Consider the following 17245-nt stretch of genomic DNA (forward strand, 5'->3'; position numbering starts at 1 on the left):
ACACACACACACACACACACACACACACACACACACACACACACTCATTTTCCCTTCCACGTTTGTAATTAGCCGTGGGGCTTTATGTTTAGATGCATTTTGAAGAAATTATTTTGCATGGTGGTTTGGGCGGAAACAAATAATCGACGTTACATAATTATTTTAGCATGGGCTTATTTAAATTGAAGATGAAAGAGAAGTAATGCCCCAGAGGTTATGAAACACAACAGGTAATATCCTTTCAACTGCTTCAGGTTCAGACAGTATTAATACGGGAGCAAACGTTCGAAAAATATTTTAGTAATGGCTCTCGGAGCCGTTTTCCCCAAGGTCCTTCGCTAATTTTTGTGGTAAATGCTGTTGTCATTGCTGGTTGTGCATTAGAAGATCAAGCAGGCGTAGTTGCCTTCCTTGTCTCTGTCTCTGTGCTGGATGTTGGAACTAAAAGGTGGCCTGAGTGCGTTTGTCAGTAGGCTAAAGGGTTGATATTGCTAATTTCGCCCACAGACTTGGGATGCATTATTTCCTTTGGCTGTTGTGATTATTTAGATTGCATTTTGGCTTTGTCTAGCATGCTTGCAGTGTGGAAAACAAACAACTGTAGCCCTGCTGTTTTTGGAATAGTTGCAATGTTTTTCATTGCCAAGTTTTAAGCTGTCTCATATTATACGATATTACCTTCTTGAAATATGTATGCGATGCAAATAATTTTATTGACTTTATCTTGGAACAATGATTCATGTTACATGTATATATACTTTCTTCAAGTATGAACTAAAGGTTCGATTTCTTTTGTCCTCCTCATGCTATGATTAATATTTTCTTCATGTCTTTTTGCCATATTTGCATGGTTTGTTTTATTTTATGATCATATACATTTAATTATGATGTCAGTAGTCTTCAAATTTGTTGTCAATATTAACATTGGAATGGATTTTTGTTTACCTCCTTCATTTTTAAGTTTTAATCAAGGAAATCCACCCGTCCCCCTCCCAAAAAAGAGCAGCCAAAGACCAACTACAAAGACAAACAGGAACCCACAAAAATCCTCCCAACCACACACTCACTCACACACGCGCTCACACACACACTCTCTCACACACACACACACACACACACACACACACACACACACACACACACACACACTGACATACACACACACTGACACACACATACATGGTGTTACAAATAATCAATTTTTAAAAAAATCAGCATTTATCTTTGATTACTTTGTTTTTGCTACGCAAAGGAATCAAGACTTTTCCAGCCTTTCTCTTTCAGTTCTGTGAAATCCACATGTAGACATGAGAAATTAGATGCTGTAAAACTGCTCTTTATTTGCGATTAAGCTTGAGAGTCGCACTGTTTTCATCATAACGGAGAAATATAATGTGTAGATATCTCTTTTATTGGCTGATAGATGTAATATGATATTGTCAATATCACAATGTTTCCTCTTCAGCTCCTGAGAGAGGCACATAAAAGCCTCTGGTTGCGAGACATAAAAGCTGTATCTGAGGTTTGCCAATTATACTTTGGTTGGGTGTTCGTTGATCCTTCCATGCCTGCTTCCTATCCCGTCTAAGAAGCACTGCCAATTTGACTCTCACCACAACCATTTTTAATCCAGCACCTCTGATCTTTTGTTGCTTTACTCATTTGTTATGTCCATTTGTCACGCCACAAGGTACAAAGAAAAGAAAGCCACAATATTTTTTTGGAACTTTATGAAGTACAAGTAGCTTCTGAAGTATAAATGTGTTCCAAATTACTGAAATTCAACTGCTCATATTTTATATAATGAAGTAATATATAGGACCCTCGGCCATGAGCCTTCCCACAAGTTCATGTAAACTGATAAGTTACATCCCAGTGCTGACCCCCCCGAAAAGAAAGTTAATAGGCCTATTATTTATTAACACCCACCCCTCTCTCCAGTTTTAAATATTTTATGGCTCTTCCCAACAGTCATACTAAAAGCTATGGCAGTATGTGAAACTTGATCTGTTTGTGGAGCTCAAAGGAGTGATCTGAGGAAACTGGTTACATTGTGTATGTAAGGCATTTATATCTTCAGTGTTAAGCAAATTTAAAAATTATTCTTACACTTCTTAAGAAAGACCCCCAAAAAATTGAAAAGTCACTTTCGTTGCAGAAACTTTCAGATACAAAATGTTGACCATGAAATTCCTGCTTTCAAAGCTGAAAACATATATCAATAGATCTAACATTCCCTCAAGGTTTTTAGTAGGCAGGCGATGTGGGAAAATTGGCAGTGCTGCTGTTGGTATGGTTCTCTTGGTGCATTAATTTCCGTTTTAATTCCTTTTTTCCTGTGTTGTTCTTGTGTTGCTTCCTTGTCTCATGACTTGTTGACTTGTTACTAGAATTAGAATAATAATACCCCCTCCCCCCTTCTCAATAGTAAACTCCCTCAATTAACGGGAAATGTAATTCCCAATTTTCTGTCAATAATTTTTATAACAAGTGGTCCTGATATACAGTGGAATGTAGTGTGATCAGTAGGGGACTTTAGAAGGCCTTAAAAATGCTCTTTTACTAAGAGTTGTGACTTCCATTTTTCCATCCCCCCATACTCAACTTTTTCGCTGCATAACAAGTAACACAGCCACATCATTTTCATTCCTCTTGTACAGTTGTAGTATGTCCCTACTTTGTCCAACCTATGTGTAGTCACCCTCTCTTTGGTTCTCTAAAGTTATGGGGAAGAGCAGGATTTTTATTTTCAGGTGCTTGAATTAAGACAAATATTTCCCGTGTTAAATGTGCTCTTCTCACTGCCTAGTAGTTTGCTTCAGAATTATCTAATATTTTACCGCATTTCTTTACAAGCTTATGGATAAATTATGTTTAGCACCAAATGTTCAGTTAGTTTTAGAACTGCATTGTACACTTGTCTCACCATTCCCTTTTTTTTTATCTAAAAAGGGAAGTTCTAGAATTCTATCATCGTGTCATTTTGGTCTGACCTTATAAATTTCAACATTTATAATCTTAAATTTGCAAAAGTTATTCTTGAATTAACGGGAATCTGTACTGCTTAACCCTGTGCTGACCCATTTCATAACTGAGTCCTCTTTGTTTGTATTTACTGAATCATTTTTATTGGGTTGTCTCGCTCAACTCTGTCTCCTTCAACTGTGATATGTTCTACTTCTTATGTCGACCTTAGTACCAGCAGGCCTCCAGTTTTGATCTTCAAATTTCATTTCAAGTTTCAATCCACTTTGAACAATACCAACTTAAAAAAAAAAAAAACGAGCTTTTCTGTCCTTAGAGAATGGTCCATGTTACATTTTTCTTCTCCGAACTGTTCCATTGTTCCATGAATCTTTCTTAGAAACTTAATCCTGATGACTTTTGGTGTTAGTACCTGTGTTAGACTTTGTTGCAGTTTTGAGAAAGTTTTAACATTATGTTTGTTCTATATGTTGGGCCATGGAATCTGACTGCTTTTTTGCCAACAGAATTCATGCCTAGGTATTTCCTGGTGCATTTTCAGCTTAGATTTTTTTTTTTAACCTTTGTTTTGGTACTGAATGTTGTTGTGCTCCCCTGTCTTTCATACAGTTGTCTTCATTTTGTGGCTGTACATGCACACTTGTTCACTTGTTTTTTAAAAATTAACACTGTGTATATGTTTCTACCATGATCCAAAAGTTACCCTGAAGGAATATGCTTTGTTAAAATCATTGTTCCCAAACAATATCTTCCTAGCGCAAAAGAATGTTTTGCTTAAATATATTAATAGGGTGTATGCTCCCTCTTTCCTCTTTGTCTTTTCATTCCTGTTTGTTAGATTTTCTGCTTTCCATCTCTATCATCCGCTCTTTCTCTCCCTTCCCTCAGTCCCAGTTTCCTTTAATTAAAGGAGAGAAAGTACAGTAAAGTGGCAAAACAGTCTATAAAAAATAACTGAGTTACTATAGCCCTTTATTTAGAAGGAAGGTATATCTTTATTTGCAGTAGTTGAGCATACTCCTGTTGTGTATGCCTTTTCTTCTAACAGGCTGAAGACATCAGTTTATTTCATCAATATACCAGGTATTTACTGTGCATTCTATTTTTTGTGTTTTCAAAGTTTGAGTCATAAACATTTCACACTTTGAAGGAGGTTTGTGATCAGTCTTTTCTGTCCATTTTCAGACTGAGCTTCCTTCCTCTGAGAGTGAAGCGACGGCGATACCTCCTACTAGTGGTGCCATCTCTCCAAATACTGGTCCCAAGAGATTACATGTGTCAAATATCCCATTCAGATTCAGGGAAGCAGACCTCCGGCAGTTATTGGGGGTTGGTATTCTTTAAAATCGATTATATGTTTTTGATGTATTATTCTTGTGAGGTACACCCTTGAGATGGAAGTAATGCATGTTCTCTCAATTCACTTTATTAATTTGTAATTCCATCTGATTTTTTCCCTCCTTGGATGATAATGAGTTCCCCTTTCGTCGTCAAAGGCTACTGGATGTCACTCAATTTATAGATATCATGACTATGAATGAGTGTATTACTGCTCGCTATTTATGGTCAGTTATCTTTGCTTTTTCAATGTTTTAATGAATACTATATAAGACAGATTTGCATTTTCGTTAATCTCAATACAGTTGAACATGCTTAGCAGTCACTCTCCATAGCAGTCACCTGTGCTAACAGCCACTGTTCCTTGATACCCTTCTATTTCATCTATTATACTTTTAACCTATCTATAGTGTTCCCTGTCCAACCTGGCTACGGTTTGTGTCGTTTTTGCGATAAGACTGCCTCAAAACATGCTCATCCTAGCAGTTACTTGCTTAATGAGTTTTCCAGCCAACCTGTCCCCAGACTGTGTCTGTTCATTCTCATTCCATCAATGCAATGAAGTAGAAGGACATATTGCCTAGCCGGGAACTACCTACCATTCTAAACACGAGGGGGTGGCACTAAGTGCAGCGTTTGTCCAATAATGTGTGTGTCCAATGTACTGACTGAGAGCACTGCCTCTGCCCATGCCTTACCTTTGTGACGGCCAGTAATATAACACTGTGCAGCAAGTGCCATGTGTCATGTGACAGGCAGTGTGGTGTTTGTCCTACTGCAGCCATTGGCTGCCTGGGTCAGACTTTTGGGTTTTTTTTCTCTAGTGTTAGTTTTGTTTTATGAATGACTGTTATTCTAGGGGTGTTTTAGTCGGATGGAAGCATTTCTTTTTTAAGAAGCTTTTTCATATTTGTTATAAGTGGCGTTAACTCAGCTGCTTTCACTGACATCTGTGGCGTAGCAGTTTAGCACTTCGCTCTGTTGCACACGAGAGATCCGAGTTCGATTCTCGAGTGGGGGGAAATTTTTATGGAGTATCTCGGTCTGTCTGCTGGGATGTTGTATCCCTGTCAGCCTGGATTAGCCCTGACAAGCAGGGTTGGAAGCCTGCCTCCTACATGAGTGTAATTGTGTTGATGGGGAATAAAAACACCTGGCTGTACTTATTTTTTTTAAAATCAGGGGCTCTCCACAGTGGCCACCCGTCTTTAACAAAACTCTGATCTTTACTCTTTAGTGACTGTTATGAACAGGTTTGACTATTTGATTTTCTGCTTATTATTTTGTTTTTATAAATTCAGTGCAGGGGATTGTAGGGTACTGCTGTCAGATCCTATTGTTTTCTTTTTCTTCTGTTATTTCTGTCAATTTATCTTACTTTTTCCATGCACTAATTGATTGTTAATGTGTAGATATCATTCTATTTGCTCAAACAAGCAAACTAAATTCAGTTTTCGTAAACAAGATTTTGCAAAGATGAATTTTATTTTTGTTACTTCTCATAGTTGTCCTTTTCCTTTATCTTTTTTGCTGCAAGAGAAGGACGAGTAACAGCTATGCTGAGGACCTTATTTTTCCATTTTCAAGATCTGTTTTTTTAATAAAGACCTTTTGTGTTTGTATGGATATAACAAATTTGTGCTCAAATTTGTAATTTTTGTTCTTTTTACTTTATTCCAGCAATTTGGGACAATTTTAGATGTGGAGATAATTTTTAATGAAAGAGGCTCAAAGGTGAGTAAGAATTGCATCAGAATCAGATGTAGTCTGTAAAGCTACATCTTGTGACACTTGATGCTCCTAAAATTCTTGGTGCTCAACTCATTTCTGCCATTTGGTCTGTGTCATAAAGTAATCCTCATGGATTTGGTAGGTACAGGCCACTGTTGTCAGTGTAGAAGACTTAGCAAAGAAGAATGAGGTTCAAATCGCCGTGAGGTGAATATTTCTTATGTTTCTTCTTGAGCATTGCCTCTTAAATCCTTGGAGCAAGGATTTTGCTTCCAAAACAAACTTGTTATTGAAAAAAAAGAAATTCATAACAGACCTTTGCCATTGCACTTATGTTCTTCAGGTCTGTGTGAGAACATTTATTCATTTCCCCTGAGGAATGAAGGTTTGTTGGAATCTTTTCCAAATAATCTCTCTGAAAATGGTCATCTGCAACTGTGGGTTGACTAAATAGGCAGTTGTTCTTTTGTATGAGCTGAATAGTGATTCGTAGGTCCGAACTCACAAGAGAGGTGAAAAATCTATTTCTGGGGTGAGATATCAGAGATATCATGGCTGTTCAGACTGAGGGAGCATCAAGAATGTATTTATTGTATATGAACTTTGGTTAAAAAAACAAAAAAAAACCGAGGCAAGTTTGATGGTTAATTTAATGAAACAAGTACACTGCATACATTAAAAAAACACATTTTGAACAGACTACTTGCAACTTGAAATATGTAAACAGAAGAGTCTTTCATTCAAAGCAAAAATAGCTTATTTCTGATTGTTTGTATGCAGCTTTACCTAAGTGTCAAACTTGCCTTCGTCAGTAGAAAGTGAGGCATCCTTTTCTTTCATGTTTGAGACAGAAAACCAGTTACTGTTAATGTGCAAATCTATGTGCTTGACAAAAAGCTTTTGTTTCAAATGAAATCTTGTGTTAGTGAGTACACACGTGTTGGAAAAAAATGAGAAGAAATTTTCTCTGAGGAGTTTACTAACTCGCGCATAGTAGTTGTAAAAATGTTTACGTCTGATCAAAAGGAGATATCGATGTCCTTTCAGTTGATGTGTTTTGGTGATAACTCATCTAGTTTTTTTCTCCCTTTTTGGTATATTGTTGCCTCAGGGGTGCTGAATTCTTGCAAAGCAATAAGTAATTGAAAAGAATGCCTGCTTCAAATTGTTAGTTTGTATTATAAAATATTGTTTTTATTGATTTTCCTTTTAAAAATTTAAAGAGAAATCTTAAGAAATAACTGTAATTTAGTATTTTGTGTACTCAGCACCTGGAGTGGCTTCAGTGGAGACTCAGCATTTCTTTTTTGGTTTGGGAATGTTATCGTTCTGAATTCAGTTGATTGTGATGGCATTCTGTGTTCAGAATACTTTTGGCAAAATCAAAGTGAACATTTTTCGGAGAGGAATACAAACTTATGAAGTTGTTAAATTTGGAAAAAAAATGAGTCTTTGAATTCACTTTAGGGTCTGGGTGATTAAAGCACAATTTAAAATGACCTTGAATGTTTGAATATGGGATATTGTGAAACCGTTTAGGATGCCTGCATGTTTACAAGTCTGATGACATTAGTTTTTGTCAGTGGAGTGAATAGATGTTGACTTTAATAAATGGATTCTTTTGGTTCTGTGACAAAAGGTGGACGCCATTCTTCCTGTTTTGTGGGAGTAACCTTCTTGGTGTAAAAAAAAAAATGTATTGCATAGAAAGGGAACTTTGGTTTAAAAGATTAAGAAACCTTGTTTTCGTGTGTGTGTACGTGTGTATACAGAGAACTTATTATATTTCATGCTTTTGCTTTCTTAGTTTTCCTTCTCAATTTCTGTAGCTTCGATAGAGGTGGGGTGTAGGATTTTCCATTTATAATTTCACTTTGGCATCAGATACCTATTATGTTAATTTTTCTTAATTTAATTTTTCATTTTTTGCTGAGTCACTGCAGCACTGAGATACAGGTTATGGACTGGTGAAAACCCATGTGTACAAATCACTTTTTTCTTGAAACTGTTGATCAGTGCTGAATGCCTATATGAAAGCGAAGGTGGAGATAATTTTCTTGTGTTGATGTACAGTTTAAAGTAAAATTCTATGAAAATACTACTTTATACACCAAGTGTCATCCACTGTGGCATGACGAGTTATGAATTTGATACACTTGATGAAGTTCACAGTGTGAACCAAGTCGGGGTCTAAATATTTCTCGTCTTTCTGTATAGTTAGGTCTGTAGCAGGAATTATGTTACAAAATAACTTATTTTATGTATAGGGGCGGGCGTAAATTTTTCTCTTCAGGAAATAATAGAATCATCACTGCATAAAGAAGATATGTTCCAGCCAAAAAGTATCAGAATGAACTATTTGATAAGGCACCACTGATCCAGTTTGAAAACATTTTGAGGCCCTCATATCTGAAGGATATTTTCTACACTATGAGGACAGTCAAGATTGTTGCTTTTACACAAGAGATTATCTTTCAAAGTTTTTTCAGGGAGATAGATGATCATCTTTTCTTGTCATCATTTTGGCTCAATAATAAATAAATCCCATATTCATTCCTTCCTCATTTTATATAGTGCTGTTGATTGAAATTTTGATTGATACTTACTTTAATTATTTAATTTTGTTAATTTACTTATCATTGCATCCTCGTTGAATTCATCCATTCATTCTTCACTCATTTATTCGCCCAAACACTCAAACAGTCACGTACATACACACACTCACACTCCCAAAACGAAAAGCTAAGACAACTAGATAACAGTAAAACTGCCTGTGTTTGCTCTAAAAACCAAGAGTGTTGCATCAGATCTAACACTAGTGTCACGTAATCAGCAGTTGTGATCAGGTTGTGCTGTGTTGTCTCTCTAAGATGGAAAACGAGTGTATGCTATCACTCAAATGGTATGGATCACCTAACAGGAATGAAAACTCATATTTTTGTGGACTTGTTTCTTTATTTGTTTCTTTCTTTATTTATTTGTTTTTTAATTTATTTATATATATATATTTATTTATTTATTCATTCATTTTTATTTACTTATTCAATTATTTTTTTTAATTCTTAAAAAAAGGGTGTTATGAAACAAGATGGAAAGAAAGTCTTTTGGTAGACTTGTGGGATGTACCTGATATATTATGAGGGGCAGGATGTGTCAGGGCAGTGGAATCTCTTTTCTGTGTGAGGGCCCTACATAGCCTACTTGACTGAATCTATAGCACTTCACATTAATGTTTGAAATGTTTTGAAGAACGAGAAAACAAACTGCCGAGCAAAAAGCAGTAAGGCCAGGTAATATAATCAATGTGAAAAATGAACGTATTTCCAGCTAGATGTTTTCTGAAAAAAGGGTTTATTCTTTTTTCCTAATGTTTGTCTATTTTTATTTAGGTATTCATTTATATTTATCCAATTAATTTGTTATTTGTTTATTTATTTGCTTAAACCTATCTGTTTATTTTTTGTGTTTTTATTATTTTTAAAAATAAGTTTTTATAGTTGTGGCATTTGTCAGTGGGCATTAGATTAACTCGTGTACCTCCCCTACTCTTGGTGTGTTTAGGGGTTGTGCTCTTTTCATTCAGATCTGTTCTCTGGTATCCTCCTGTCTTCATTTTAATATCTTGATTGTCTTCTCTTTTTTATTGTGTTTGGTTATTGTCTTCATTTTATGAACAGTTTATTTTTCTTGTGAATAGTAACGTTTCAAATATCTTTGTAGCCTCTGTAGTTCAGCTTTGTCTGTCTGGTTTCGTTGGCCCATTGAATTCCCAGCACTGATTGCTGAAGGCTGTTTGTGTCCATTTTGCTGTCTGGATCTTTGCTTCTGGCTAGTCATTCACCCAAGGACTATCTTTCTGAAAGGGAACTAAAACAAATTTCAGTTCTGAAAAACTCTAACCCAGTGATCATAGCAGACTCATTTTTATTTTAATTCATTTAAAATGCTTATTTTTTTTGTTTGGTATTTATCCAATTTTTCCCCTGTCTTTTGCTTGTATGAGTTGAGGTTTTCACTCGCACCACTCCCAATAACATCTAGAAAATATGACTTGTGTGTTGCTTAATATTGATGTAGCTCTAGACTGCATTTATTGACAACATTCAATTTACTAAATCTTGGCCACCCTCTGCAGTGTGCTTCCAAGGAAAAAGGCATTCTTGCATTCTGAAGACTGTCAATTGTAATATTTGCATTTGTGTTTGCTGCTTGACTGTCTCGTTTTGTGAATGAAGTGTTTAGTGTCATACTGTGTATGGAATGACTAAATATGCTGGGCGAATAATTTTAGCTGTGTGCATCAGATTAATCCGAATGTCAGAAGGTCTAGTTCTTCCGTAGTGATACTAATTACATAACCTTTTGAACTGATGTTTAGTATGAGTGTATTTCAGTGCATGGCTGACCCTTGTTACACTGGTCGTTCAGTATATTTTGCAAAACTTTTATGGACACCAACAGTATACCTGTTTGAGCTAGCAAACATTCAAATTTTGCCGAAATTTCTAAAGGATTTTTGACACAATGAATATTTTCCAACTTAATATAAAACACATTTCGGTTAAGCCAAGGGTTAAATAAATAAAAGAAGAAAGATTTTATGCTTTAGGTATCAAAAGCGTCGTTTAATGTGTACATTTTTGTCTATTAATCTCAATAGTTTTGGAGGTGTTGCAATACCTGAAAGAGTGATTAAAATCAACTCTATCAAGTTTCCGAAAAAAAACTTTTCAGTAAAAGGCCACGACAAGTTCAAGCAAAGAGATTCAAATGCGGTTCTTTGAAACACTTTTGCATGTTGCGCAAAAACTCTGTGCATGTTGACTTGCAGTTTCAAACAAGAGTGTCGAAGTTGTTTTCGTGACGAGCAAGATCAACATTTTTGTGTGTGTGCAGGAGTGAGCTGTGATTCTGACATTAAAATAATGTAGGAAATGACCGTTAGTTGTAAACAAATCATTGGTTTATCGTGAATGCAATTTAAACCACACTCATGGGTTGTGGTGATCGTTTGACTGGTGGGGAAAATCAGTATGATTTTGGAATGTTAAGGTTAATTTGAAATAAGTAATTTATGCCCATCGTTGGAGTGAATCTTTTTAGAATTCAAAATATCTGTGGAAAGAATTGAATATTTTATTATCCAGTAAGCCGAATCCAAACTGAATTTCCCTGATCCGTGCGTGTTGTGTGATCAAACTTTTCCCTGAAACGTGGTACATGTATTTTTTTTAGTAGCCATGATGAGTGAGTGACGGTGGTGTGTACTTATGTGTGTGAAGAATAAAAACAAAAGGGGGTGGGGGTGGGGAGGGGGGTGGGAGACAAGTTCGGTTGGCTCAAAATAAGATGTAGGGCCTACCTTGTACTAGAGCTGTGTTGATTGAGGGTGAAGCTGATGATAGGGTGTCATCTTTATCTGGTCAGTGGCATAACAAACAGGGGGTGTTTGTTTTTTGTTTTTTAATCAAAAGGAGAGTCTTTGTTTTGTCAGTAAAAATCTGTGTAGATGATCCTTGTGTTGTTCCCTTTCCAGGTTTACTTCCCCTTCTGCCCCCAAATAAACTGTAGGAGAAAATTGTGCCCAGTGGCATGGAAGCATGTCGCTTAGTCCAGTAAGCATGCTGTATAATTTCCCCTGCTCATGTCACGTTTTGAATTTCCTGTTCAAACAGATGTTGACATGCCCTGCAATGAGAACTAATAACATCTTAACAAAAAACAAAAAAAGAGAGAGAGGCTCTTTCACAAAAACAGCATGTGATACCCACAATTCCAAATTCACACATTGCAAACACATGATAGGATTCATGATTTATTTGACTCCTTTTTTTTTTTTCAGAAGTATATAACTATTCACATCCACTTTGTTTAGTTGCTTTGACGTTCATTGTTTTTTTTTTCAAATTCAGACTGACTGAAGACTGACAATCTTTCTTTTTTTTTTCTAACAATGACGCAGTGATGACATTTCATCTAAACCGTAGATAATACCTTGTTTTTCATATTGTTATTTATGACTGATAATAATGATGATGTTCATGTTTCATTGCACGTTTAATGCATGCCCCTTGTTTTCCTTATGCATGCAGGGATTCGGTTTCGTAACTTTCGCAAATAGCGGTGATGCCGACCGAGCACGTGAGAAATTGAACGGCACTGTGGTTGAGGGACGAAAGATTGAGGTGCCTGCATGCTACTTTACATTTTGTGCTAGCACAACTGAAACCATTGCTAAGTATACTATTGATGTGTTGCAGTATGGAGAAATGCCTGATATTATTTCTTTTTTCCCTCAATAGAATCACCCATCTTTTCCGTGTCTGTTTGTTTGTTACTTTATGTTTTTGATGGCTACATCAATGTTGTATGAGTCAAACTTCCACCTTAGATCCCTCTTCTTTTAAGTTTTGTGTCTTGTCTTCAGTGTTAACCGTCCGTCTTTTTGAGTCGTTCAGAGTAAAAGAAGCATCGTAGGGTTCTATCTATACATAAAACACACGCAAAAACATTCTTCCTTCTGTGTTTTTTTTTTTTTCTTTACCACATACTTTATTTTTTCCTTCTGGAAAATTCCCACTCGGCCAGGAAGAGGAGTTCACATGACGAGTAAGGCCATCCTAAGTAGGCCAAGTATGTTTTGTTGTGCATTTTTACATGTGCAATGCTCCCAACTGCCCAGCTATTCTGATCGCACGCCATCGCAACAATATAAAAGTTTCTTCTTGATTTGTAGATATTTGGTGCATTATCCCTCTTTCGTGTATATGGCATTTCTTTATGCTGTAATTTTCATTTCTGGGTCATATTTTGCAAAGTTGTTACTAATTGTTTCTCAAGTTTTGGGAGACTAGTATTTTTTAAAAGAAAACTTTAAAGAGAAAAAAATTGGGGAAGAAAAGAAAAACATTTTGGTCCACGTTAGTTTTTACGTTTTCCAAAAGTATAGATTTTTTCTGTTTTGTGGGTGGGCTATCTTAACTTTTTCTAGTGTGGGAAGGAATAGAATTGATAAATATTCATATATGCATAGAGATATTGTTCTAATCTCCACATATTTAAGGCCATAATAACCTTTTTCCTTTCCTTTTAAAGAAGCTCAAACTTTGGACATTTGGTTTCACTGAAGGTGTTTGGTTTTGTTGAGTGAGGGACTGCCATTTTGAGGCAGGTTGATGGGATGGAGAGCATTTCCTGAATACAATTCATGGCTGTGAAGTGCTTGTGGAGGGAAAAAAATGCTTTGCACATGGAAAATAAACCGCGATAAACAAAAATGATGTTTTGTGTATGCCTGCTGGCCCTGTGATTACAAAAGTTTTCATTTTTGGGGGTTTGTGTTAAAACAAAAGTTTGTTGGGTTTGGGAAATTTTGTGAATATTTCTGATATTGCTGCTATTGAAAACAAAAATATTTAGAGAGGAAGCAGAATATTTCACTTTATCTCCTTACTATGGAGGAAAATGCATTGTTTTTCATCCTCTTGTGGCCTTGAACTGTATTAGTGGAGTTTAGAACTTTATGTTTTAATTGGATTTGTAGCTCAATGGCCAGATGTGATATATTTGATTTAATTCTAAAGATGAAAAATCCATTGCCTTATACCAGAATTGTATTATTGGTATTTTTATCTATTTTTCACTATTATTAAGATTTAAATTTAAATTATTTATCAGAAGACAACTGTAAATTTAATGCTGTAATGCAAAATGATATTGGTTAAATATCACCTTTAGCTTGTTATGACTTTTAATGTGAAACGTGAAAAGAAGAGAAAATATGTTGGACTTACCATGTGCTGGGTTGGTGCTAGAAGTGAAAAATGTTGAATTGAAATATGGTTGGACAATTGAGTTAACGCTGCCTCTGAAGTATGTCATAGCAAGCTAAAACTGGCCTTAGGTTTTCCTTTGATTTGTCTTGTAAGATTATTTAACAATGTCATGAGACCTTATCTTGAGAGACTCTCCAGACATTTCTAAATTTCCATATCCTAGTTTGTTTAACTGACAAAAAAAAAAAAGACAAAAAAAGAGATAGAGCAAACAATTTTGCATATATTCAGTGGTCTTGGTTTGTCTCTCAAGAGAAGAACTTGTGTGTTTGCATTTTGTCTCGCATTTGTTTTGACCCAAACCATGATTCTGTGCTAGGTTAACAATGCTACTGCACGGGTCATGACCAAAAAGGTGACCGCACCCACACTGTCTACCGGTAAGGAATCAGTCTTCCCTATGAATACTCTATTTCCCATTTTCTTTCCTTTGTTCATTGCAAGCATGCATTCACGTCCTTTGTTTTTTTGTTGTCTTTTTTTGTTGTTTTTTTGTTTGTTTTATCTTTACTTTTATAATGAGGTACATAGAAGTAGTAGATGATTATGATGAAGCAACGATTTTCTGCAACAGAAAAGACTTTTTCCTTTCTATTCTGAATAAGTTTTCCACTGTATGTCTTTAGTGTTCTTCAGTAGGCCTCCATTTTGTAGAAGATTGTAGAGTTGGATTTTGATAGCCTCAGAACTTTCCCCCCCATTGGCTGCTATTCTTTTTTTATAAGCGTCATAGGTGCCTTTTACAGTAGGCCTCTATTTCTTTCTGATCTTCTGCATGGACTTTGAAGAAACATGCTTACTGTATTTCGGATCCTCTTTTCTTCTATTCACACAAAGATATCCCTGAAAGATGTGATATGAGTTTTATCACCCTCTATGTTTTCCAAGAAAGAAAAAACAGAGAGAGAAAGATTGACTTTGCTCTTTCTTCCTTATATCATCCTTTGATCAAATTGTTTCATTCAAATTACTGTCATAGCTATAGTTTGTTCACTTTTGTCTTTCCATATTTAAAAATAATTTAATTCAATTATTTATTTACCAATGCTCTTGTAACTTTGCATGACACTACTGTAGGCTGGTGACCAAACAAAAATATATTTTAGAAAATACTTCGATCCAGTAACAAAAAAATGATTTTATTTGGGTGTAGGCCCTATGTTAAACACCACCCTTTTGGGTGTATACACAGGATCACTGAAATAAAGGATTTACAGTAACCAAGGTTACAAATTGCTCAATTTGAGGCAGTGACATCCCACTGCCCCTTTATTACAGTGCAGTCACATAGTCTTCCCTCCCTCTCCCCTCAAAAAAAGGCCTCACAAAAACCTCAAAAAGTCACCACCTGAGTCTGGAAAAGTACTCAACTGTCTATGAAAGTGTGGTGTTCATGTAAATAAGTCAACTTTTGATGTTTTAGATGTAGGCCTATGCTCTAAATCTCCTATAATGTTTAAAAATCGATTTGGGGCTAATATCATAGAAAATGTGCTGGAACTTTTATTTTACAGTGGCTTTCATTCATGGACTTTAAGATTCTATTGGTCATTCTACTTTAAGGCTCTGGCGCAAAGACCTCAGGAAATTAATCAGAGAGATATTTGTTTTTATTCCTGTTTGAACCACAGACAGGTGAAAGTGAACAATCTATAGTTGTAGTAAGTCACCTCTCAATCAGTCGTGGAGCAGTGTGTGACTATGAGAATGAATAAAGAGCCTCTTTGCCGATGATGATTGGATAACATTACAATCTTGAATGTTTACATAAAACTAAAGTTGAGGGGTCAGAAGGCTAATTTATTATTTTCTTGTAAAGGATATGTATTTAACTTTAAGGAAGGTGAAATGGTCAGCGTGATCCTGTCTTCCTCTTTGTTCTTTTGCATATTATCAGTGTCATTTGCATTTTGATTTTTGGTCAATTTGATAGCTTGGCATATTGTGTATATTTCCCCTTCTGGAGATGTTTGAAAAGAGTTAAATTAACACAAGAACCCTATCCCATCAAAGCTTTGCAGGAGTATGGATTTTTCTTTTACACCTCAAAATTTCCATGTGAAAGCATGTATACGGCTTTCCTTCTTCCATCCTTCTCAAATTTACTGACAGATTTTTTTTCGTTGTTGTTCACCTTCCATTCCTGATTCTTGTTCTCTGGAATGAAATCAATACGTTCCCTAGAACGAATGGGAATGTTTTCATCTTTGAAAGCTTTTGCTTCTGTGCATCTTTATGAACGTTTTTTAAATTTAATTTGTTTCGTTTTTGAGAATAGCTTTGAAAGTTTTGTTTTTACAAAATGAGTTTTCCCACCCATGAATATATGATCTGCATAGTTCAATTTGCATTGGAGATTCTGGACTAGCCATTGGCTATTTGTGAATAATGTTTGTTGACAGTTTTGCTGGATGTTGGTGAAATAACAAAAGAATTTGTAGGTGTAGTTGGAATGTTACGAATAAGCCTGTGATGGCCTGATGTCATTGAATGCTCTTTCCCATGTGGATGAATGATAATTTGAATGGTATGAAAATACTAGAATCACTAAGTAGCATTTGGATCGGTGCAGTCCTGTTCACATTACATTGCATAGCCCTGGCTGAGACTTAGAGACCAAACCAGGGCTGTAGCCTTTGTTGGACATGCCTGTATGCTTTGCAGTCTGTTTTGCCAGCTATGTTATAATATTTATACTATAATTTTGAGTATGTATGCGTGTCAGTAACGGAGGAGTGAAATATTTGATGATCCTCTTTTTAGATTCGGTAGCTGCTGCAGCTTTACGCGGAGTTGCCTTGACCCGGGGTCGTACTGCTGCAGCTGTGGCAGCCAGAGGGCTCGGTGGTGTGTACACAGCTGCAGCTGCAGCTGCTGCAGGTCTGAGGCACCCAACGCCAATTGCTGCTCCGCCCACTGCAATCCCCTATGCTGCGTAAGTTCTAGTGCTTTACTTATTACTTTTGTTGGTGTAAGACTATAAGTTCTGATGCTGTACTTTTGACTTTAATAAGCTGTATGTTCCTATGCTTTTTTAACTTTTATAAGTGTATTTGAGTACTTATATGCTGACTTTTGTTAGTGTAAGTTTGATGCCAAAGTTTGATGCAAAATTTTATGCTCTACTTTTATAAGTACGGAGCTGATTCTGAAGAAACAACTTGTGCTGAATAGGGGTGATAGAGAAGTGTAAAGAAAAGAAAAAAGCTTTGTCTCCTTTAAGTACAGAAAACATGGTGTCTTTGTCATTCATTTTATATTATTGTGATTAAGTATGGATAATAGGTAGGCTTCTCAGAGGGTATTCTGTAAAACACTCTTATGTGCCTTCCGTAATAATGAAGGTACAGTTTAGC

The 17245-nt window shown here is 35.9% G+C and overlaps 1 protein-coding gene across 4 annotated transcripts in view; it reads left to right on the forward strand.

Moving 5' to 3' along the window:
* LOC101845599 (RNA binding protein fox-1 homolog 2) overlaps window positions 1–17245 on the forward strand; it is a 55325-nt gene that overhangs the window by 26656 nt on the left and 11424 nt on the right. For 3 of the 4 annotated variants that reach the window (XM_005112927.3, XM_005112923.3, XM_035973597.1), the window contains 6 exons: window positions 1466–1522; window positions 4171–4314; window positions 6004–6057; window positions 12147–12239; window positions 14209–14269; window positions 16653–16824. In XM_005112927.3, the coding sequence (XP_005112984.1) occupies window positions 1466–1522; window positions 4171–4314; window positions 6004–6057; window positions 12147–12239; window positions 14209–14269; window positions 16653–16824 (581 nt within the window). The remainder of the gene's footprint in view (window positions 1–1465; window positions 1523–4170; window positions 4315–6003; window positions 6058–12146; window positions 12240–14208; window positions 14270–16652; window positions 16825–17245) is intronic. The other variant, XM_005112929.3, reaches the window with a different exon arrangement.

Source organism: Aplysia californica, unplaced genomic scaffold (genome assembly GCF_000002075.1).
Source record: "Aplysia californica isolate F4 #8 unplaced genomic scaffold, AplCal3.0 scaffold01493, whole genome shotgun sequence".
In the NCBI taxonomy this organism is placed as follows: Eukaryota; Metazoa; Mollusca; class Gastropoda; order Aplysiida; family Aplysiidae; genus Aplysia; species Aplysia californica.